At 39.5% G+C, this 24,350-nt stretch overlaps 2 protein-coding genes across 5 annotated transcripts in view; both read left to right on the top strand.

Annotated features, from left to right (window-relative positions):
• Positions 1–5,739, top strand: part of DMXL1 (Dmx like 1) — a 90,165-nt gene extending 84,426 nt beyond the window's left edge. For all 4 annotated transcript variants that reach the window (XM_080573574.1, XM_080573573.1, XM_080573576.1 and 1 more), the window contains 2 exons: positions 1,399–1,616; positions 2,042–5,739. In XM_080573574.1, coding sequence (XP_080429700.1) covers positions 1,399–1,616; positions 2,042–2,266 — 443 coding nt within the window. In that variant the 3' untranslated portion in view covers positions 2,267–5,739. The remainder of the gene's footprint in view (positions 1–1,398; positions 1,617–2,041) is intronic.
• Positions 5,740–8,526: 2,787 nt separating this feature from the next.
• TNFAIP8 (TNF alpha induced protein 8) overlaps positions 8,527–24,350 on the top strand; it is a 65,908-nt gene continuing 50,084 nt past the window's right edge. The window contains exon 1 of the mRNA XM_080573580.1: positions 8,527–8,674. Coding sequence (XP_080429706.1) covers position 8,674 — 1 coding nt within the window. The 5' untranslated portion in view covers positions 8,527–8,673. The remainder of the gene's footprint in view (positions 8,675–24,350) is intronic.

The following is a 24,350-nucleotide window of genomic DNA, read 5'->3' as shown; positions in this document are numbered from 1 at the left end:
TTTATAGTGACTAACATATTTAGAAAACGATAACTATAAAGCTGTAAAAACCACGTTTTTTTTTTCCAGAGCTACCAGAGTTGTGTTTGCATGGATATGCATACACATTCTTCAGCTCCAGGTTCCTATGGCTGTGTCTGTGCTCATAAGTCAGAGAGGCCCCACTCAACACTAAGCATTAGATCAAATAATGGTACTATAAAGATAGCTTTAAACACTTCTAGATATATTATCTGTTTGAAGAATATGAGTGGACATGCTTTTTAAGAACTGTAACATATTTCATTGCCTCAGTTAGAATCTTACACTCAGAAACCATGATTATGAAATGGTTCTCTGAAGTTATGTACATGAATAAATACGCCACATTTTCTAGGAAATCTGCATTGATTTTTATGAATAGATTTGACAAGCAAATATACAAATAAGATCTCATATAGTAATTTTCAGAGTATAACTTCTAAAGATGTGCTCACTACTATATTTGTTAAATACACAGTGCATCTTTGCTTTCAAAGATTGTCCAGTCATTTTTATTCTATGTATTATGCCAAATATATTGTGGAATGTTTTAAATGGTTTCTGGGTGTGTGTGGATACAGCTTTACAAAAATACTTCGGAAGAATTACTCCTGTAAGTATGCTTTTTGAGATGTAATGAATATTTAGCTGGGTTTCATTGTTTCTATTACTAATATTTTGTTGCAGTGGAAAAAAAAATTCCCATGTCTGAAACACAGGATTAGTCTGAGAGAGTGAAGTTGTGAACTCCTTGTAACTGAAGTCTGGTAAATGCTTAGGCATTATATATGAGGTGCATGAAATTTCAAAACATAGATTTAGAGAACCCTTTGAATCACAGGTACAATATATTAACATATTAGGATTTATAGCATCTGGTCTCAAACATACTGAGCTTTGTTCTGATAACTAATCTTACTTTTACTTCTACTCATTTGGAAGAGTAGACATATCCAAATCTGTAAACCAGCAAATCTAAAGTAAAATAGCCAGTGGAAACTATTGTCATATCTGGTCAAGTAATTCAGGAGGACGTTTTGTATAGGAAATATGCCTTGAAATAATAGTTGCTAGAGAACTTGAAAAGTACCTGTTTCTGATCAAGGCTTAATAGTTTGTGATTACACAGGGGCAGGAAGAAGGGTATGATTTTTCTTCCACACAGATTATAACTGCTTCAGTTGGCAATAGTACAACCTCAGGATGTCTGATGTAAACCCAGCTTCAAATACATATATTGTACTGCATTAAGTAGGCTGGCTGTGGTCAGCTGGATTGTGGCTTCAAAGCCACTCTTGTTACTGTGTTGAACTATTAGAGGTTCATGACAAATTAACATTAGTACAGTGTATTTATTTAAATTACTTTGGCTTTCAGCTTTCATCTGTCATGACAGCGGAGCAACTGTTCTAGCATATGCTCCAAAACATCAGCTCTTAATCTCTGGAGGCAGAAAAGGCTTCACATGTATAATTGACCTCCGCCAAAAACAGCAGCAACAATTACTCCAAAGTCATGATTCTCCAGTCAAAGCAATTGCTGTTGATCCTACAGAAGAGTATTTTGTCACAGGATCTGCTGAAGGCAACATAAAGGTATTTAATAAGAGGGAGGGAGCAGAGAGGTAGAGATGATAATGTGTAAATTAATAAAAAGGCACCATGCGTAAGTGTGGAATAATCAGAGATCATATATTCTGCATTTGTTCTCAATCCTTCATTTTCACATATAGTACTTTACTTATGAAATGTTAGTCTTACCTTGCAGTAATCTTAGTACCTCAGTTAATCTTACCTTAGTCATCTAATATATTTCTCAGTATATAGAATGAATATTAATATTCTGTAACCATGTAATTGCAGATTGCTACATATCTTTTCTTTTGTAATTAGTGTCTGAAAGATGAATGCAGAACGTAGTTCACTCCAATTTTTCTGTGACTCATTACGAGTGAGATATTAGTGACTTAAGATCATGGTAATTACTGTTATGAGAGATTGATGCTTTGATGCTTTTTCAGGTATGGAGTCTGTCTACATTTAGTCTTCTTCACACTTTCATCAATGAGCATGCTCGGCAGTCACTCTTCAGAAACATTGGGACAGGAGTCATGCAAATTGAGACAGGACCAGCAAATCACATATTCTCCTGTGGTGCTGATGGAACAGTAAAGATGAGAATCTTGCCTGATAGATTCAGCCCCTTTAATGAAGTGTTAAAAAATGATGTTAAGTTTATGATCTAATATTTTTCTCAGTACAGTGTATAACATTCCCCTTCAGCCATCTCTGAAAATATTTTTCTTGAAACTAGCCAACAAAGCAGATATATAATGATAGCTCGTGCCACAAAGATGCTTTTGTTTTCATATTTATTACCTGGAGCTTTTAATCCCATATGCACTGATGCCTTAAAGATTAACAAGGTCCTTCAGATTATGATTGTTGCCTAAAATAAAAGCTATCCAGGACTCTGAATTATATATTTATAATTTTCCTAAGATGTTGCTGAAGTGGATTACTCCTCCTTTTAGGTAGTTACACTCCCACCAGGAGTTTACCATCTGGGCATGGCCTTTATAACCAACACCTGGACTTTTTCTGACAGCAGATCCAGATAGGAACCTTAGATAATAACCTTACTCTTTCACTGTGGCAACTATAACTGTCTCTCATTAATTTGTGTAGTTGGCCATTAATATAAATTTATACCTATATCTGGAAAAGAAGCAAAGCCTATTTTAGTTAGATACTCCTAGTGTATCGGAAGCTGGCTGTGCAACATTCATATGAGCCGCTGTCTGTCTCCATTCCTGGAATCCAGGCTGTATACCTCTTTAACTCACTTGGTCTCTTTCCTCTGATATAGGGTATAAGAAACTGAAGGACATTGTGTAACTTGTCTTCTGTTCTATAGCTTGACTCATTGCCATCAGGATGGCAGACTTAGCTTTTAAAAAAGAAATATATTTTTAAGCCTGAACACTCCCTTTACGAAAATATGTAAATATTAATGGATATCTTCCTATTAAAATTGTCAAGATTATTTATGAAGATTTAGTCTTGATCAAAAAAGTACAGGAAGATACTACTTCTAGGATATGGCATTAGAATTTCTTCAAAGAATATTTATTTGCATGTCTGTAGAGGAAAAAAAAAACTAATTTATTTTTACATTTTTTCCAGTAAGACTTTATTTAGCCCAAAGATACTCAGTTCCTTCTTAGCACTTATGTTCTTGTTTGTCTGCTTTTCCTAAATACTTTAAAAAAGTAAAAAGGAAAAAAAGTTTAACAGCAAAGTACTTCAATACTGTCACTCTTTGTACTGTGTGTTTACATCTGGTTTAAAATGAAAGGAAAGGTATATTGAAAAGGCTAGATGGATTTTTTTGCCAAAATATTAAACTGCATAACTTAAATGTTTGACCAAAATATTAATGCACAAAGCCTTTACATTTTTTTTAGTCAGCTAAAAACTTTTTCTGTAAGTATTTTGGTTTATTTTTCCTGACCTGATTCAAAACTTGAGAGCTTGACAAAGGTTTAATTTGTAAATTAGTTGTGAGGCTGGGTTACTTGAATGCCAATGGTGTACTTTTTGCTAAAAGATATTTTGTGAAATATAGCACCAAGATATTAATTGTAAGATAAACTTGTCAGATTAGAACTATGGGGATAAATAAAGCATAGTAGAAGTGAAGGGCTTGTAAAATGAACTTTGTAACATTCTCAGGATGCTTTTATCTTAAGAATATAAAATTGTTTAAAAAGATTTTGTAAATTGTATTAAGGTCATTTTAAATGTATGTTTCGCAAGTTGCAGTGCAAACACTATGAAGGTTTTTATGCACATAACCTGAATTTTCAAATTGTGCAATAAAAAGAATGTGAATACTTTGCCATGAAGAAACATTGTGACAGCATTTTGAACTGGTACAGCTGTTCAGTGGTTCAACTGTAATTGTTCTTCCACAACACTTAGTTATTGATTGAAATCAAATTGATACTAAAACAGTTTAAGTACAGTGATGGACCAGAAAAGTGACTGACGAAAAGTGACACCACCTTACAGAACAGACTTGCCCAATATGTCATATCTGCTCAGTGACTGAGTTTCTAATAACCTCTGTTCCTATTAAAGAAGGAAAACCATGGAGTTACCAGTAGGACACTCCTTAAGAGAATCAACTGAAACCCTGACTTTGTAGCCGCTTATATACGTGCATTAGTTTTATGCAACCACTGAACTAACAAAGTTATATTCAGAAAAGGAAAAATGTGCAAAACTATGGCAACATTGTATAATGATGTCCTTGATGTTTTGTCCTTAAATATATATATAGATAGATAGATATTTCATTAGCTTTAATATTTCAAGCTTGTTTTATTGTACTGGCATTCACAAAAAAGCCGTCTTTTCATCTGTGAGCTAATCGATACGATTTTATGTGGAATTTGCCAAGACATACAATGTTGTCATTCTTCTGAATTGAGCTGCACTATGAATATCCTGGAAAACTTATGCTTATACCAGAAAAGTAATGACTATGAGCGGGCATCTTCAATAATGTTTATAGTTACCATAAGCTATTCTCAAAACTAAATTATGTAAAATCACTATGTATTTGCCCACACCTTCATAATATTTCCAATAAATCATGCAGAAAGTCAACCTTCTAGATTTCCATGTTGCTGCTACTTCCTTTACAAATCAGTTGTATGCTTGTATAATGTTAACTGATGTTTAACAATTGTGGTAAGTCATTTTATTGGTAGCTTTATTGTAATGATGGAATCAATGGATGAGTTAAATTCTGTTCTATTTGAAACTTTTTAAAGGGACATTCTCAACTTTAAATCAAGCCATTGGGGAAAAATTGAACTCGAAACTCGTCTAGCTGTTTCTTCAACAGCTTCCACCAATTTGTCTTTCCAGCAATTAGTACTTTCTTCCTATTGCTATGCAAGTAAGTCAGAAGGTTGTTAGTGGCTACCGAGGGTTCTATGAATGTGGTAGCTGTATGCAGAAATTGAACTTAAAATTTACACTTCCCAGTGTTTAATCTCCAATAATCCCATAACAAAATAACCGAGTTGATAATGTCTCTTTTAAATATCATAGACTAGCAGTTGTGACTTGTGTTTGTCCATGTAGTAATACATAATGCGATCAGTTTTTCAAACTTGTGTTGTTAATTGATTTGGTTACTTCAAGCAGATTTGTGATCCAAGTTCCTCACTATTACTTCATTAATGTGAGAGTTAAACTCTGGCCATCTGGGTACTTAAACTGACTTGCTTTGTGACTTGCAAAACAGATAATTCTCAGCTGACAGCTGATATTGCAGAATGTTCATGAGAAGGATGGCGAGTGGAATAGACTTAGATTTTGTACCACGCTGATGTGGCACAAGCTGAGCTTATGTGTTCTGATGTGTTTTAGGAACCTCGCTACCGCTTGCAAGAAAAAAAACTTTTGGGGATATTCTACATTAGGTACTGCTCCCTTCCTCCTAAGAGCACCCAATGTTAGCTTAGTTGCAATAGGTATGAAAACAAGCAACCGTGATTAAAAGACAATAAGCTTGGAGCCTGGATGTGTTCTCCAAGTTAATTTTTCAAATGTTTATTTTTACTAAAAGTAGCAAAACAGCCTCTAATGGCAGGTTCAGCACACTGATCAAATACTTTCTATAAAATAAAGATACTGATTTACCAAGTTTCTTGGTGTTTTATTCTTCCCCATTTCTAGCTCTAAAATCTACTTTTTTAATCTTCTTGCCTTTTTTATTTTATTTTAATGCCTTAGCTTTGTTTGCACATTAGCTTTCTGATGTCATATTTTAAGTGTAGCACATTATTTAACTATCAGTTGCCTTCTTTTTAAGTCTTACTTCTCAGTGCATGGTCCATCCTGTCATTCTCCTTGGTAATGATCACTTTTTTTTAAAAACTAGAATCATAGAATATATTGTGGAAGGGATCCACAAGGATCACTGAGTCCAACTCCTGCCTTCACACAGGACCACCCAAAAATCAAACGATGTGTCTGACAGCGTTGTCCTGACACATTTTGAACTCAATCAGGCTCAGGGCCATGGCCCCTGCCCTGGGGAGCCTGTCCCAGTGCCCGACCACCCTCTGGGTGCAGAACCTTTCCCTAACACCCAGCCTGACCCTCCCCTGTCCCAGCTCCACGCCGTCCCCTCGGGTCCTGTCGCTGTCCCCAGAGAGCAGAGCTCAGCGCCTGCCCCTCCGCTCCCCTCGTGAGGGAGCTGCAGGCCGCCATGAGGCCTCCCCTCAGCCTGCTCTGCTCTGGGCTGGACAAACCAAGGGACTTTAGGCGCTCCTTTTATGTCTTACCCTACAGGCTCTTCACCATCTTAGTTGCTCTCCTGCCATACTTTAGTTGCACTCTAATAGTTTTATGTCCTCCTTCTATTGTGATGCCCAAAACTGCATACACTACTTGAGGTGCAGTTGTCCCTCCTGGCTGCCAGAACACACTGCTGGCTCACGTTCAATTTGCTGTCAAACAAAACCACTAGCTGCCTTTCCATGGGGCTGCTCTCCAGCCTATTTTCCCCTGGTTTGTATGTATAACCAGGGTTGCCCCTTCACAGGCGCAGAATCCAGTACTTGTTAAACTTTGTATTGTTGGTGATTGACAGGCTCTCTAACTAGCCAAGATCTCTCTGCAAGGCCTCGATACCCTCAAGGGAGTCAACCGTTCCCCCCAGTTTAGCATCATTTGTAAACCTGCTTAGTACATATTCAAGTCCTGCATCCAAGTCACTTATGAAAACATTGAAGAGAACCAGCCCTAAAATGGAGCCCTGGGGAACCCTACTACTGACTGTCTGCCTGCCTTTAGTAACCCCATTTACTATAACCGTTCAAGCCCATCAGATTATGTATTTGTCTAGCTGTATGCTGGACATTTTTTCCAGAAAGGTACAATTTCAAAAGCTCTGCTGAAATCCAAAAGGTCATATCAACTGGCTTCCCTTGGTCAATTAGGTGGGTGATCGTGTCATGACAGGAAATTAATTTTTTTTAAACGGGACTTCCCCTTCATGAACCTGTGACTGGCTATGACCAATGACCACATTGTCTCTCAGGTGTTTTTCAGTAACTCCCTGAATAATCTTCTCCATAACTGAAGTGAGACAGACAGGCCTGTAATTACCAGGGTCGTGTTTCTTGCCATTCTTGAAAATAGGAATAATGTTTGCCAGCTTCCAGTCAACTGGGAATGGTCCCAAGACCATTCAAAAACAGCAAAGAGAGTCTCATGATGACCAGCTCTCTGAGTAACCTGGGATGAACCCCATCAGGCCCCATAGAGTTTGTCTCCGTCAGAGCTCATAATCACTGTTGAAGGTGAAGGGTGTTATAAACTTTTCTGCTTTGAATGTGTCCCTCTTTTTGAGGTGACCATCCTCATGAAGTAACAGAGTAATATTTTCTCTGGTCCTCGTTTTGCTGTTAATATGCTCAAAAAAAAGCCATTTATATGGTCCCCTGCAGTAATGGACAGTGTCAACTCTGAGCTTTAGCCATGCTAATTTTTTCCCTACAAAGGCAAACAGCATTTCTGTAGTCCTCCCATGTCTCCTGACCTCACTTCCAATGGACAAACTCTTTTTCTGCCTAAGCTTTAGAAAATCCCTGCTCAGTCAGGCGGACTTTCTGCCCTGCCTGCTTGACTACCAGCATTTTGGAATTGCCTGTTCCTGTGCTCATAGGAGGTGGCACTTAAAAACTGACCAGCACTGACGGACTCAGATGACTCAAAAAGCAGTTCCCCAGGGGACCTTACTGAGCAGTTCCCTGAGCAGCCTGAAGTCTGCTCTCACTGAATCCAGGGTTGAAGTTTTTGGTGGCAGTTTTCCTCCTATCAACACAGATTTTAAACTCAGCTACTTCATGGGTGCTATGGCCAAGACAGCCACCCATGGAGACCCTCTCTGTTCACCAGCAACAGATCTAGGAGGGCACCTTTCCTAGTCAGCTCCCACAGTACACGTCTAATTTAAATTAGAAAGGCTGTGAAGGTCTTAAGGAACTCTTAACTCTCCAATTTTCTCATTTCTAGAAAAGAGATATGTGTGTTCCCACTCAAATAATTAAATGGTAGGCAGCCAGCTCCTGCCAAAATTAAAAACACCTCCCTGTGGAGCGCAGCAGAACAAAGGCATGACTTCACCCGGAGGTTGCTGTTCGACAGCAGTAACTCCTGTGGCGTTCCTCTGGTGAAGCACTGCACAGAGGAGCACCCCAGGAGCCTGCTTTCCACCGAACCAAGCCAGGCGTGTGTGACCACTCTTCTCCCCTCACCACCTACCCCGGGGGGGCCGTGCCCGCTGCCCACCAACCACCATATGCTGTGACTTCTTTTATTAACTTGTGGTGGCTGACCCTCCCATCCCGTCCCGGCTGCCCACAGGGATCAGCAGCGGTTCCGGGCCGAGCCGTGCCGAGCCGGGCGGGGCGGAGGCAGGGCCGCCCCCCTTCCTGCCGCGCCCCACGCCGCGGGGAGCCGGGGCCGCCTCAGCCACGCCCGCACCGCCTCGGCCGCGCCGCTCCCGCCGCTCCCCGCCGCCAGCCCCGCGGAGGCGCCGCCGCCGCCGCCACCCTCGCGCCCCCAGAGTAAGTGTGCCGAGAGCCGGGACCCCGGCCCCTCCTCGCCTCGCCTCCGCCGCCCGAACCGGCCCCGGCGCCGGGCTGGGACGGGTCCCGGAGCTGAGGGAGGGCAGGGCGGCTGTGCCGGGCGCGCAGAAACCCGCCGAGCTGCGGGGCAGGTCTTCGTCGCAGCTGCCGTGGAGGTGCTGGTTTTGGGAGGGGTGGGTTTGGCTTTGGAGTACCACCAGCAGAAGTGCAGGTAAAAGGGGCTCCAGTCCTGTGCGGATCGAGGAGACAGAGTACGCTTCAGCATGGGGTTTGCCTGTTAGGAGGCTGGGTAGCCAGACCTCCCGTTCCGGAGGTCTGTCTGCCTGCAGAGGTGTGCGTCCTCAGTTACGTGTGGCCAGGCGTGTGCCCCGGTAAAGCAAACTCAGCCCGAGTGATGTTCCCATCTGCACTCACCTTGCTCCCTGCACTGCTTTGCTTTGCACACACCGTCCCACCCAACTCAGTCGCCACAGGTTGAGAGTTGGGCTGATGGCCCTTCCATTCCTCATCCTGCCAACTTAGGTCGCTCCCATGTTGGTGGGACAGAAAGGTAACACCTTGTGTTTCCAGGCATCAGAGTTTTACATTCAGTAAGCACGTACCAAGTGTTAAATGAACAGAATGCCTTTTTATCTTTGTCTCGTTTTAAAATGTGGAGGAGAAGAAAAAAGCCTCCTTTATGGAATGACCTACTCAGGTACTAGATGAAGGTGTCTACACGTTCATTGCTTCTCTCAGAAGTCCATTTCCTAAGAGGTCAGAAGCATTTTCTGCTTCTGTCAAATAAGCCGCATAAAAGTTTGTTGAGACTCTAAACAGGGCCTGGTAGGAGAAGAAGTCCAGAGTGGAAGAGATGTGCAGTGGAAGGAAGTCCAAGAACTTTTTTGGGAAGGAAAAATTGGTGATCTTGGAACACGATTGGAAGCAGGAAGAAGGAAATAAAATGTTCTATAACACTTATTTGTTTATTTAACCGGGAAGCAAGCGTATGTGGAAAATCATCAAAGTTACGGTGCAGACCTGTGGAGGAGCGCAAATGCATAGGCTCGAAATGGAAGTTGCTCGCTGTTTGCCTCGGTGACAGGAAGCCGCTCACTTCCGTTAAATAGTAACTAGCGTAATCTGGCCAAACCTCGATGTCAGTGAACTTTGTGGCTTAATTTGCCTATTTTTAGTTTTCTTTAAATACTTGCCATTAGGTAAGGAATAATAACTGCTGTTTCAAATGACTGAGGAAACAATCAGATGGTTGAGGAATCTCAGCCTTGGTCAACTTCTGATTTCAGTTTGTCAAGACAGCTCCTTCAAGAGGTTGGTAGAATGCCTGATAGTCTTTAAAGCAGGTAGCCTGTCCCTACGGATTGTTTTTATACAAACAACAAAAGTACTGAATAACAAAGTAAGGTATGTAAACAGTAGCTGGTTTGAGAGAAGCTACATCTGTATGATAAATTTTCTTCTAAATTGCTACTGTTCCCTCTAAGTTCATCTCTTAATAGTTTTTTTCCCAGAATTTCCCTTCATTTTTTTTAAAAGTCATTCTTATACCTGAACGGACCAAACAAAAAAGGTACCTAAAAAGGTTAAAAAAGTCACTAAGTGATATTTGTGGTGATTTTAGCATTGCTTATAATTCACCTAAATTACCTGCTTAATCTAAATTGTTGGAAGTTTGTTTTCAACAGTTGTTATGGCATTGGAGTAGTTTCTGTCTGCTTAGGAGTACTGTCTGGTTAAATTGTGTTTATGGCTGCCTACATCGGAGAGATGCAATACAAGGCATTTGGACTGTATTTTCTTTCCTCCTTTTTTGTTGTTTTGTTTTGTTTTTACACCCTGTGTAGTTTCTTTGTTTTGTTTGTTTGTTTGTATTTTTCCTCTGTTAGGTAGACCATGCAAACTACTTTCTTTTCATCGTCCCAAAATGACAGATTTCTTATTCTTTTTAAGTTAGGTTTTGTGTATCAGGTTGGTCAGATGAGCAAAAGAAAACATAACTGAAAAATACAGGAAGATTGTATGTAAGGTAGGTCTGAACATGCCTCAGGATACATTCCCGCGATATGTACCACAATTCAACAAATTCTCTTGTCTGTGGTTTGGAAGATCGATGTAGAGAATGTTGTGCTCCTAGAGCTGGAGAGTTAATGGCAGATGACTTAGGGACTTCTTTAGGGTTGGTGTTCCTTTGTATTTTCTTTTCTCTTTTTGCAACCTTTCTCAGCTATGATGTAGCAGAAGGTCTGGTCATCTTTATTTGAGACTGGCTTTGCAATCAAAGAAAGTGGCTATGGCTTCAAATTAGTTATGGTTTGTTTATTTCCCTTTGCCTCCAGCATCCTCACATCACAAGACCTGGAATAAATGTTACGTGTGGTCACAAAGAAGTTAAGATGGCATTTTGGCAGTTAAGCTAAGTAGCCAGAAGTTTCACCAGAAGTTCTTTTGCTCCCTTCTCACACAATGCTTTGCTCAAACCAGATCTGCCTTTTTTAACTTGAGCATCGACTGACCTCACCCTCTGCTGAGGAGTTTGGGTTTTGTGCCCTGAGATCGAGGTATGTGATATGCAGAGCATGTGCCAGTTTCATTAGCATCTCTAATGAGCCTCAAAGAAGGGGAAGAGTGCAGAATACTGCATTTAAACTAGAAGCATGTGCTTCAGGTGCTGTTTTCTGAACGGGTCATTCAAAACATCATTTAAACCCAAAATACCACTTCTCGCTTCCTGTCACTCTGGTAAAGTGTGGGATTTCCACAGTGGCCTTGAATTTAGTAAGATAGGTGTATGAGATGAGATATCAGATAAAATGCATGCCCTTTATAGGATGCAAGATAAGACTCTTTGTTAATTTCAGTTCTGTACTTGTTTAGAGCCCTGGAGGGTAAGAAGGAGGGTAAAAACTGTCTCAGATGTTGATCAAACCTTACAAGGACTTCAGAGATGTTAGGGTGACTTTAGAGGTGCTACCTACCTCTGAGATGATAAAATCATTAGGTGGCATTGATAAGTTGTTAAGATACATGCTAAGGATTAAGGTAAAGAAGGTATCTTTATTAAAATTTGCATTTTATCTAATGCTTTCTCATTAAATGAAAGCATATTTCCTAACAGGTGAATTTTAGTAATAAGTGCGATTGGTTTAATCTAAGGTCACATTTTTCTTCCAGTGTATTTTTAAATTTTGAAAACATTTAGTTGTGAAATTCAGCTTCTATGATCGGATCAACAAAACTTTCCACTCTTACGACTTACTTGAACTGTAATGACTTTGGGCATATAAGATATATGGCATACTTGTCAAAACACAGTGTTTTCTTCCTCTTTATGGAATAACACGGTGAAGAATACACCAGCTCTATCCTGCAGAAATCAGGCTGGTGCATTGTTTTCTAATGGTAGCTACTTGGGTGCATGTTGGGATGTGAGTGATAGTTGTTAAATCATCTGGAGGAGGTTTGTGTGAGCAATGGGCTGGGCTCTGGCTGCATACACAGGGGAATACTTGGTCCATTTAGCATGTGTCTGGAGGTCCCAGAATTCAGAATTAACCAGTGGAAATGCTGTGTGACATAGGAATTCTATATTTATTACTGAGGTCAGTAGCTGAATTATTATTTTGTGGCGATTGTTCGAAATTAGCTATCTGAAGTAAATACAGTCTTTTTTTCTTTTTTTTTTTTTTCTTTCCACGGTGAAAGGCTTCATTGTAACTTTATTTTTGCTTTAACAGCACAGCTTTATGGGAGTGTGTTTGAATGCTGTGGCTGCTCTAAGGAGCTGATCTTGAGAGAGCAATTCAGGAAACTGGATAACAAAGCAAGCTTTTAAAGAACAGTGACTAGTGTTTGATACTTTGTAATTATATATGCCTTAGTTTCTTATAGTATCTTCATTTCATATTTACAGATTAACGTTATGCTAGTCAAATTTTTTTAAGAACAGTGTAGTTTGTCTTATGTGATGCTTTGTCTACAGAAGTTGCTGGGGCTCAGATATATTCAAGATTGTCCACCATAAATAGTTGAACTGAAGCAAAACACATAACCATAGTCCATGTTATTCCTCAGTGTGGTCAATACATGGAAAAGGATAGAATAAATTAAACTGGAAGGTACTGAGAAGTGGGATAATGAGGTCTGTGCTGAGAAAGCATACCTGCACATGATGATTTAGAAGATCTTTGTCTCTTGAACTTTGAAGTTGAATACATATTTGTGCAGGAAATAAAAAAAAAAAAAAAAAAAAAAAAAAAACTGTGGCTACCACTAACTGGTTTTGAAGCCCTCCATTCTGTCCAGCATAGCTATAACACACACAATTTTATCAAATTGGCTGTTTTGGAAGATGTGTTAAATATTAGTGTATTTAACAAGAAAGAAAATACTTTACCTATGAGGGAAAAAAGTGCGCAAGAAGGAGATAGTCTTGTTCAAAAACATGTTAAAGTGGAATTTATCAAAAAAATGCTAACACATTTCAATAATTGATTAGAAAATATAATGTCTGTAAGCATTCTGGTTCTCCATGAAAATTAATTTCCCTGTAGTTTCAAGTTGAAATAAACTGGTACTGGACCCAGTTCTCTTATAGCTATGGCAACCACTTTGACTTTTGTAGGTAATACTGACCTATCAAAAATATATTGGGACTACTGCAGAATATTATATTTATCTGAAGAAAGTATTTTATGTGCAAGTACAACAGGAATTCTGGAAGTTAATCCAGAAATCCTGAAATTAAACCAGATTTCAGGTGATCAGGACTGTTCTCCATCAAAACTCTGTTACCAAGCCTTCCAGACATCCACACATCACTGCTCTCACTCAGTCCTAAAAGAAACAAAATCTACCTTCGTGCTTCCTCCAGGTCTGGGCAAATCTCAGGTATAACTAAGTCATTAGTATCACAGTCAGGGTAGGGAAAAAATCTTGTTTTTTTTTTCTTCTTGTGACTATCAGATTTCAAAATGTGTGTTAGCCAGCAGCTCATTTTTATCCATAAATGGTCCTCTATTAAGCAGAAGGCCTTTTTCCTGTTAGACATAAATAACAAAGGGCTCCTAAAATACAATTCAACTTTTTGTCAGTGTCAGAAGTGAATAATTGCTATTTGACTCACTGAAAACATTTTAGTTTTATTTTTATACAAGTAGTTTTGCAGGGGTTTTTGGTGCTTCTTTGCTTTGAGGAAAGAAGAGGAAGTTGTTATGTCAGTTACTAATAATAAAGCATTGCAGTTTTACATGAAACAATCAGTATTTAGAGCTCTCTATATTGTGGTTAACTAATACAAACTATGTTAGATGTGGCTAAAATATACCCCTATCTTTACGTCTGTCCCAAAATGGTTTTCAGATTGTGGATTACTTAAATACTGAGCTTGTAGAAAAATGCTAATTGATATTGGAGGTCACCTCTGATTTTCTGTCTTAGCTGCTGCAGGTGGTACTCTCCAAGTACTGAGTATGTGCAGGTGTAAGAAAATATAGACAAGGGTCTAGTTAAATACCCTGTAGTTAAGTTGTAATTGTTAAGCCAGTTTAGAGTATTTCTGGCTAGATATGTGGTCATTTACGGTATCCTTACAGACTTTTTGGTAGAAGAGAATTTGTTTCATGTATGTGCGTAGTCCTTGTGTGTTAAAGTAATTTTCAAGTCCTGTTGAGAAACCCTTGCCCATCTTCAGCTTGTCCCACATCCTTCCTCCCCAGCTGGCACCACAAATTCTGTGTTTTACCAGCTGGGCTTCAAGTGACTTTTGTAGTTCATGCTTCTTTGCAAGGTGAAAAAAAAAATTAAGAAAAATTGTTCATCAGAAATTATTTTTTTTCAAAATTCCAGGTCATCTTCACGTGTTTAGTCAATAGACACTGATATTGCTTAAAATTTTCTCATCTTCCTGTCTACAGAACTGTTTTTATGAATACTAACAGAGTATACAGCAGAGTTTTTATTTGAAAGAAAAATCCACTTCTGAGGGTAGTTTGTCGACGTCCCTAGAGCTTCATGCTCAGTGATGTGTTTTAATTGCTGATTTTATATTGACATAATACCTGTCTCAAGTAGTCCAGACGTAGTCTTATCTATACTACCACTAGCACTTGTAACTGCACTCGTTTTGGAATGATAGGAATGATTTTGGAAACAGAAATGGGTGTTTTAGGGGCATGTAGGACTAAATTATTATACGATAAAAAACAGAAGTCCTTTGCAAAGAATACAGAGAGGAGAAATGAAATATAAATAGAGGGTAAAGCAAGAGAGACAAAGCAGAGCTTGTTTTAGGACTCTGCTTAGCTATTCAAAAATTTACAAGTCAAGTTGGAAGAGGCAGTTGATAACCTTTAGCTTTAGCTGTGTAGTTATGGCTATTATTACAGTGAAATATGGAATAATATGGCTCAAGTGCTTTTTTTGTCTTCGCTGTCCTTGAAATGCTGCATTATTTACGTAACAAAATCTAGAAGCTGCCATCTAATATTTTTATGTTAACCTTGTGATACAAACTGACTGTTGCATTTGAGGTGAAGGACAGATCTGCACTGGTGAGATGACAGGTTAAAGATATCTATTTTTTTTCCTCTTTTGCTTTGTATAAGTTAGTAAAAACAACTTTTTAAAAATGTGCAGTTCATCCGTAGGGATCTCTCCTGCTGAAGTCTCAAGTGGATTCAGGATGAGTGTAGCAAATTTGTTCTGAATGTATTCCCGTGTTTTTCAATGTACTTGGAAATATACTATATGTATTATATATATATGTTTCAAAATGATTTAAACACATTGAAGGGAAATTAATGTCTTTTTCCTCTGTTTGACTACTGTTTTCTTTTTCTTCTATCACTGAGTAGCACTTAATAATAACAATAAAGTGGCTAAATGACAGAATCCTTTAGCCTCCTGTCTGATGTAATAATGTCGTGAAATAAGATAATACAGTTCTGTTACTATAATCAGTGTAATGGAAATCTTGATACTTTTTCTAGCTGTCAGCCCTTTTTTTCCAAGCATTTGACAATATATTGGTAGGTGGAATTTTTTCTCATTTGAAGGTGTTCTAAAAATGGTTTACATGATACTTCTCTGTTTCCATGAGTTTCACATCAAGGTCTTATCTCCTACCTTATATAAATTCAAAATTTCTGGGTACATTGACTTAATTTGTTATCCATTAAAATGTTCACTGTAGCACTTTGATGTATTGGATTAACTTTTTTTTTTTTTTAAGAGCTTTGTAAATCCTTTTTTGCTTGGAAGCTTTTGAAAATTTTTTAAAAGTTACATGTAGCATTGAATAATGGCAGAAACGTGATTAATCAAGGAATCATAGAATGGTTTGGGTTGGAAGGGATCTTAATGACCACCTACTTCCAATCCCCCTGCCATGGGCAGGGACACCTTCCACTGGACCAGGTTGCTCAAAGCCCCATCCAGCCTGGCCTTGAACACCTCCAGGGATGGGGCATCCACAGCTTCTCTGGGCAATCTGGTCCAGTGCTTCACTCCCCTCTGAGTGGAGAATTTCTTCCTCACATCTAATCTAAATCTACCCTCTTTCAGTTTAAAACTGTTACCCTTTGCCCTAATCTTTGAATTGCAGGGAAATCTCTCTAATACAAACTGTCAATCTGTGTTGTGCTGGTCTGCAGAACACCACGCTGGTCAGTGAAGTGGAAGGTATGCTGATTGCCACCAAATGCATTTGTGCAGTTTTACTGGTGGTATTTGCTGTACAAGTGATTCTGAACACAGAGGTGGATAGCTGTGAGTCACCAGAAACGAGAGCTTTGCTGGTGATGCCAGGAGGGCAACAGGGAGCAGATGAGAATGAGTGCTAAATGTGAACTCAGCGGAAGGTAGCCAAGTACTGTGTACATTTTCTTTACTTATTTCTCTGAGGTGTTCTTTCACTGCAAATAGTAGGCTGAATAGGAGAGAGCACATGAAAAGAGATGAAAGCATCTATTGAAAGCATGTTCCAGGTGACATCAAAAGATGAAGGACACAGAATATGGCCCTGACCATTAACTGCAGTTTGTGTAGTACTGGCCGTCTGATCTGCCATCCCAAAAAACTGTGATTCAGTTTACTGTGGTTTCTAATGAGCTATCTGCAGATTTTTTTTTCCCCTGTAGTTTTGTTGTTTTTTTTCCACTTCTACAGAATTTCAGCATGGTCATTTTCCAATAGGTTGTTTAAAATTTAGCACCTTTATGCAAGCATACGTTCTGTAGGATTTATTTTTCAGGATCTTGTTTTACAAGAACTGTCCGTTTCTATGTATCAAGCCATGTCTTAGGTTTCAGTCATTGTAGAGCAAGGTGTTTTGAAAATCTTTTCTGAGTGTTTGGGTCCAACTGAGGGGAAGCCAACATTTCAGATGTATAAAATCTGTCAGGAGAAGGGGCCTAAAAACAAAGCGTGTGCTGCTGTTGTGTACACAGGAAGCCATGTCACAAAAACAACCCTCTTCTCTATTTAAGTGCAAGAGGTTGCATTGGGTGGCAGTTTGGGGAAGGAGAGTGTATCATTACAGTGGACTTTGAGAGTTAAGTTTAAAATGGTAATAAAGCAGAACTCTGTACTAGTCAAGCTTAAACACAGCATGCACCATTTAGCAATATATTAGTTTTACAACTGTGTTTGAGAAAAGAAGTCACAGCTAAAAGTGTGGTTATGACCAGTTTTGCCTTTGCTTGCCTTACAACCATGTTATTGTAAAAGAGGTTGTAGCACAAGCCTGGAAATAGGCGTTCTGTGTCTTGAGGGAAATAAATGCATTGATGGACAGATAAACAGATGGGCAAAGTGATAATTAAATAATTAGCTGGGAGGAGTGAATTCAGAACTTGATCCAGAACTGGAATAGTGATAAGAAGCAGAAGTATAAAGGAGCTTAAATGGACTTCTTGAGAATAAAAATGAAAGACCTAAAATAAAAACCTCAGGTATGTTTAAGATTTTTTTTTTTCCTTGATATGAAAAGCTGCATAACACCACAGCAGCGTAACCTAAGGATAACCAAAACCATTCGGCAGCAGTGACGGGCAGAAAAGAGGTGTCTTTCTCAAAGGCCTCTTGTGCTGCAGAAGCGTGGCAGTCTAAAAGTACCTGGCAGTGAAGATCTTTCCTGCGCACAGGGATGCAAGGCCCTGCTGTGAAAAAGCAGTAGAGACAGTGAACTAAAGCTTTTCTAGATACTGTTTCTGCTTTGGGTGGATATGAGCAGAAAAGGGGAATTGGGGAATTCCACAGGCAAAAATGTTGAGATGACACATGGGCTTTAAAGCCAGCACACGTCTCAGCGCCCATCGTGATGCCTGTGCTTGTGTGGGGACGAGCAGGCCGTCGCACTGTCTGCACCATGGCCCAGGGCTCATGGCGGGGCCACGGCTCTCCGTGAGGGTCAGCAGCCAGGGAGGTGTCCTGCAGCACAGGGACACCTGGAGCACAACCACCAGGATATCGTGGTGGCAGTGGGCTGTGCACCAGATAAGTGCTGTGCAAGGCCTTCACACGTGTCACAGGATTGTGGTCACCCACCTGGAGCAACCTTTAGCAATGCTCCAGTGTCAGATGGGGCAGCTGGGTCCAGCTGGGTGGCTAAGTGTGAGTTCCTAGGCTGTACTGCACACTGAGGGACGTGAGCATGTTGTTAATTGCTACCACTTGCCTGATTTCCTCTGCTCGTGTAAATTCCACTCACACAGTTCCCCTCAAGGGCGACACTTCTGTGCCTGGCTAATTTGGAGGCAATTTATTCAGGTGCTTCATGTTGCTAAAGGGTACCCATGAAAATAGAGTGCCTTAAGATTGTTTATACCTTACTGTGTTGTAATTAAAAGTTTCAGACTGCGGGGTGAGTGCTGCTTGGTGAAAGCTGTATGTCTAGCTAGCAGAAGGCCTCCACAGTCAGAGCTGTGGAAACCAATGTACACTGGATAACCCCCATGTGACTCTCACCCCGTTTTTTTAACAGAAAGCACAAGGAAAACAATATTTCTCAAAAAATAGACATGCAAAGACCTGTTAGACCCTGCAAGAATTTTCAGATGAAAAGCAAATTTTCAGTTCAAAAGCCCTATTTTCTACATAAGGCCTCAGAGCATCTTTGACCACTCAGTCCTGTCACCAGTGCCAGTCATCCAACCATGGTGTGGCAGTCCTTTGCAAGCAGCAGAAAACCAGATCATGTAAATGGGTCTGCACGAGGAGCGAATAGCTCTCAAGTAGCAATTTGATGGCATTTCCCTGGCTGGCACGTCCATCTCTGTCAGTCTGGGCAGCCTGGTGGTAGAGTAAGCATCTCCTGGGCTGTGACAAAAGTAGACCAGGTATACCTAATTGGATCCCTTCTGTCTGATGGCAGTTTTAAGAGCTGTGTAGTGTGGAAGGCAGTGAAGGCAAATGGTGGGTGCTGGGGGAGGACTGGGGGCTCCCAAGCCCTTGTTACTTTCAGCTTTTGGGGATTTTGGTGTGTGCTGAGCCCGCAGCAGAGCATGGCACCAGGTAGTTGTGTCCACCAGTTAGGCTCCTGTATCTGAAAACTTAATGCATTAAGCATCGAAACAGGAAAGAGCTGTCTGTCTGAAGGTGATTATTGTGGAACGGTTACTCTGTAATACTTGATGCATGACACCTTATAACAAAAACAACTCTCTTCTTGGATCCAAATCCTTAAATTAAACTTTCAATGCAAGATTGTTTTGAGGGAATAAAAATGGCACAGTCAAGTGCTTCAAAACCATAACCTCTTTTTTCTTTTTTTTTTTTTCCCCCTCTATGTGGTATTTATGCATAATTCAGTTTTTAGTTATAAACAGGCAAGGACAGAGTATTTCTGACTCTTCAAGTGGGAAACACGAGGCTGTTTGCCAATCAGTGCAATTTATCATTGCTCTGACTTTCTTCTGACTGTAGCACAACTTAATAAAGAGAGAAAATTGGAAGATAAATTAATAAAGGTATTCTTTCAGAAGCTGGTGAAATAAGAAGATGAAATTCAAAAACTATGGGAAGACTTGCTTGCCCTTAGTACCCTCTATTTTTCAGTGCTCTGAAGGAAGCAAACTTTCAGGCTAGAGAAAGATCAAATTAAGTTAACACCCATCTATTCTTACAGCACCTCTTGTTAGAACTCACTGTTCATACTGTGACCGAAGGACGCAATGAAAGGGAACGAAAAGTTTTTTTGTTTTGTTTTGTTTTTGTTTTTTTCATCCCTCTGTGTGTACATTAGCTGTTTACTCTGAGTAGCGAGTTTTGCAGTTCCTCTTGTTTCCATCCAGGACATGTACAAAGTTCGTCTTTCCTGTGCTTTTCTTCTCCGCAAAAGCCCCAGAGATGGCTGAAGAGTGAAGATGAAAGCAGCTCAAGCTGACCTAGTAATTGTCACCAAGGGAAAACGGGCTCAGCTTCGAGCACACTCAATCTTTTATTGACAGTAGAGGTGTGTAAGTGAATTATTGCTGGAGGCTGTACAGCTGGTTATGTGATCCAGGTTAAATGCGTTTATGGATGTTGAAGTGGAGACTCTTTAGAACAAATCTAAACCAAGCTGAAGAACAGTCTGGTGGGTGGAAACATCCTCTGTGACGTGTTAAAGCTCATTTCATGCAACATGAGTGAAAAAGATCAGACTTATGTTTTAGTTAATCTTTCTTCCACGTTGCCAGATAGAAGTGCTTGATTTCTATTGTGTTTTGCAGTCATTTAGACGAGGCGTTTTCAGTAACAGGCAGTATTTGATAGGGAGTATAGTTTGGAATTTTTTTGTCACATAACACACAACCACCTTTAAGCACAATTTAAAAGTTAATTCGTACCAAGCTAAATGTCCCTATAAACAGAAACAGTTCTCAGACACTTGGTTTTACTACTGGCTTATTGCATTGATTCATAAAATGAAGATTGCTTTAAAAGATGTCTTTCCCCCCAGGATTTGCGTTTCTTCTAATTTTTGCAGGATGCCACGTTCTTACAGGTTTCTCTACGTTTCCGCATGTACGTACTTGTGTATTGAATAAGTGTAGTTTGTCTGAACAGTGTTCTCCTCTGTGTTAATAATATACAGAAGTTACTCCGCTTAAAGCTTTACAGTGTTTGGGATTACAAATTAAATTGCTTCTCAGAATTTTTTTACCTTCTCTTATTGTATCATTATAGGACTGAAATAACTTGGTCAAGATATACAACTGTATGTTTTTATTTTTAACTTTTTATTTTTTAATGTAACTTCATCCCTGAATTTTCTTGGAAAAATGCCTAGATAATTGCAGCATTCTGTTGGTCTCACTTTGTTTTTCTTGTCTGCGTGCTCCCGAATTTATCCTAGTTTAGAGAATTCCCATAATCTTATTTAGTGTTCTCAGGTATCATTATTTAGTGTTTAGAAATCCAAAGTTAATATCATTTTAGCCTATTTCTCATGTTTATAAATACAAAATGTTAACTGTCAGTCTTTTGACAAATCTATTTTCAGGAACAGTACTAAGTGATATTTATTCTGGAGTTTAAAGTACACAGAGCTTTCTGTTTGTGCTGTTTTCATAGCTGCTTTGTCATAATGAAGGAAATGCAAAACAGTTAGCTTACATTTTCTAACCTTCCCTCTACTTGTTTTAGATTATTTTGCATGCACATGAACATATTTATGTTTCTTATCGCTTCCCTTAACCTTTGCTGCTAAAGTGTTACAGGTGTGCAATAGCTGGTACCAAAGAGAGGAGAAGGCTCTTTAATGAAAACCACAAGTTATTCTGCTTTAAAACTTTCCAGTCTATATTGTTTTCAGGGAAAGCACACATAATGAATTTATGAAATTTTGTTATCACTCAGGAGAAAGAAACAGGTCAGTTCAGAGTACTAGGCCTTATAAAGGAAACAGTTTTTAATTTATATGCAGAACATATATTAATTTCTTCTTGGATCAATTCTGTGTATTCTTGGAAGTATTATTTTTTAATTTTTCTACAACCTCCGTTTATGTGTAAAACACAGCTTGACCATGGGAACACAGGCAGTGACTCCCCACATGTGCCATTCAGAGATTGAAGTTTAGTCTGGATGGGAAGGTGCTGCTGCAGTGGCTGATGTAGTGAGAGCACCTCTTTCATTATCAGCCACAGGAAGTCTGAGCTTTCAGCTCTTCATGCTTGCTCAGGTAGTGTGCTCAGATTGAGAACATGTTTTTCAGAGCTAAAATTACGGAGATCTGTAACCCTGCTGCCAAGTTATTTGAGTAGCCTAGAGTTAAGTTCTAACAGTAATTCAGAATATCAATTAAGCACCTCCTTGTGTTAACTACAGCATATGGCTTACAGCATAGAGCTGTAAGGAAGCACACTTCGTCAACAGCCATTTCATAAATAAAACTTACATAGTGTAAGTTTTGGTTTTGAATGCATCAAGGTTTGCTAATGTTACCTGGTGGTAAAGATGACTAGTTACAGCACATTCCAGGAAGTGGAGATATTTGCTCTTGCAAAATATTTAATGTATTTGTTGTAGAGAGTATTCAAGGCAGCAAATCCCCTAGTGACTGCTATTGTTTTTCTTACTGGAGAGTTTGAAGCCAGGAATCCAAACCGTTAAGAAACTGCTTCAGACAATGCATGTTAATACCAGCAGAAGCTTTCCCTGGCATAGGCTGAAACCAGCTCTCGTGCTGCAATCATCTGCCACTTTCACTCAGGTTCTTCTCTTACATTGCTTTTCAAATAGAAATTGTAAAAAAGGTCACATCGCAAGCTTCTTTCCTCAAAGAAGAAACTATATGTATATCATTTGATGTCTGTTAAAATATTTTTAACGTGGCAGAAGTAGGAAAGTCTTTATGGCTGTATTAAACAATGATTTTTATAGGACGGTAAGTTTAAAGAAATTTAACCTCAAGTAACATTCATAATATCAAGTGAATGTGAATGAGAATCAAATTAATGATGGGCAATTTTGTTAGTTCTACTAACTAAGGCTGTGCAATTTTGAAAAATAAAATTATGTTGGTATATTGAATACTGTCCTCTTTGGTTTATAAACAATTGTTTTTAATATTTTATTGCTAGTCACCTTGGGATGCATGACAAATATTTTTTGCTAATGTTTGTGGTGTTAACCTGAAATGAGCTGACACTTGCCAGCATTTTTGCCTTTAATTATTAAGACATCCTCTAATTATTATTATTTTTTTCTAAGATAAGGTTTATAAGAAAGAGGTCTTTTGCTATTGTCTGTGTCCTGCACACAGGACCAGGATTCATATATATAGACATAGACGTTCATGCTAACTTTATTAGGTGGGTGGTGGCAGTGTTTTAAAAGAGGTGACGAGTTCTGAAGAAGCCTGCCTTTGAATCACAAATTCCAGGTCCCCGCTGTAGCATGCATCTGTGTCTCATATTGTGGTCAAAGTTCATTTTAATTCTGTTCAGGTGTTTGCACCCTTTGTATGTGCTGGAAGATTTTTCTGCTACTGGAGGCTTCTGATCTTTAAGCTTTTGTTTGTATTTTGTGGCTGGTCTGTTCTACCTTGTTTTTATATCAGCTTGTGAGCTGAAATAATTCATTCCTTCACCTGCTGTTCAACCCCTGGATGTATTTATAAGCTTAGGTATTCTGGAATGAGCTTGCTTGTTCAAAGTGTAAATATCCCGAACTCTTCTTCCTGCTGCTAGAGGATGTGCACTTCCTCCCCTTGATATCAATCTCTTTCTTTGCATTTCATCTGCTTTGAATTCTGTTCTCTGGAATGGAGTAACTGGAGTGCTAGTCAGTGTAGATATATGCATACTTATTTACATACATAGATATGTGTATGTCATAGATAGTATCTCTAGGTAGAGTTCTCTCTCTGCTGGAAATGCTTCTCATGACAATTTTTTTTTCTCATCTTTCTGGAGAGAGACTGGTGGGCTCCTGAACTAAGGATTTACTGGTGGCACAGGGTATAGGTATACCTTGTCATTACCTGTCATCTTGTGGTAGCATGTCTGGTACCACGTGGAAAACCATTCATCAACATGCAGGCTCGTCTGGCCATGTTGCCATTAGGTTGTTGTGCACATTGTTAACGAACATATGGCAAGATACGTACTTTTTCCTGCTTAGCTGTTAAAGCTGCTCTGAGCAGCATGTGGTGGTGTAGCAGATGCTTTTAGAGCTCAAGGGCATACAGAGCTGTGAGCTCCTGGGTGAGTTCAGCCTTGGTGTATGCACACGGCTGTGAAGTCCTGACAGAAGCAAAAAGAGGTGTGACATGTTTGACCTCTTCACTCTGTGTGTGAGAACCATCACTGACTACTCATCAGCAAATGTTGACAGCATTTGTCCTTTCAAGCTAATTGGAAGGATGGTGGAAAATCTTTGGGCAAGTGAAGTTAACCATCTTGAACAGGGATTGCCCTGAGCAATTGCAACTGAGGTAGCTGCTAGTCTAGAGTCAACTTGAGGAAGAAGACTCCGTTTAATAACACAGACATCCAATCAGCAAGAGAGAAACTCAGTAATGTTTGATTATATTAAAAAATACAACATTTGGGAGTTGCAGGTATCTGAGCCTCGAAGGAGAGCTATGGGATGAGGATTGTGCAGGCCCTCCTCCACTGGGAGAGCTGGGTGCTCTGCCATGGATGTGTTGGCTGCAAAAACAAAAGAGATG

The sequence above is a fragment of the Anser brachyrhynchus genome, assembly GCF_964034855.1.
Source record: "Anser brachyrhynchus genome assembly, chromosome: Z".
In the NCBI taxonomy this organism is placed as follows: domain Eukaryota; kingdom Metazoa; phylum Chordata; class Aves; order Anseriformes; family Anatidae; genus Anser; species Anser brachyrhynchus.
Note: the sequence above shows the minus strand (reverse complement) of the source record. Positions and strands in the feature narration are given on the sequence as shown.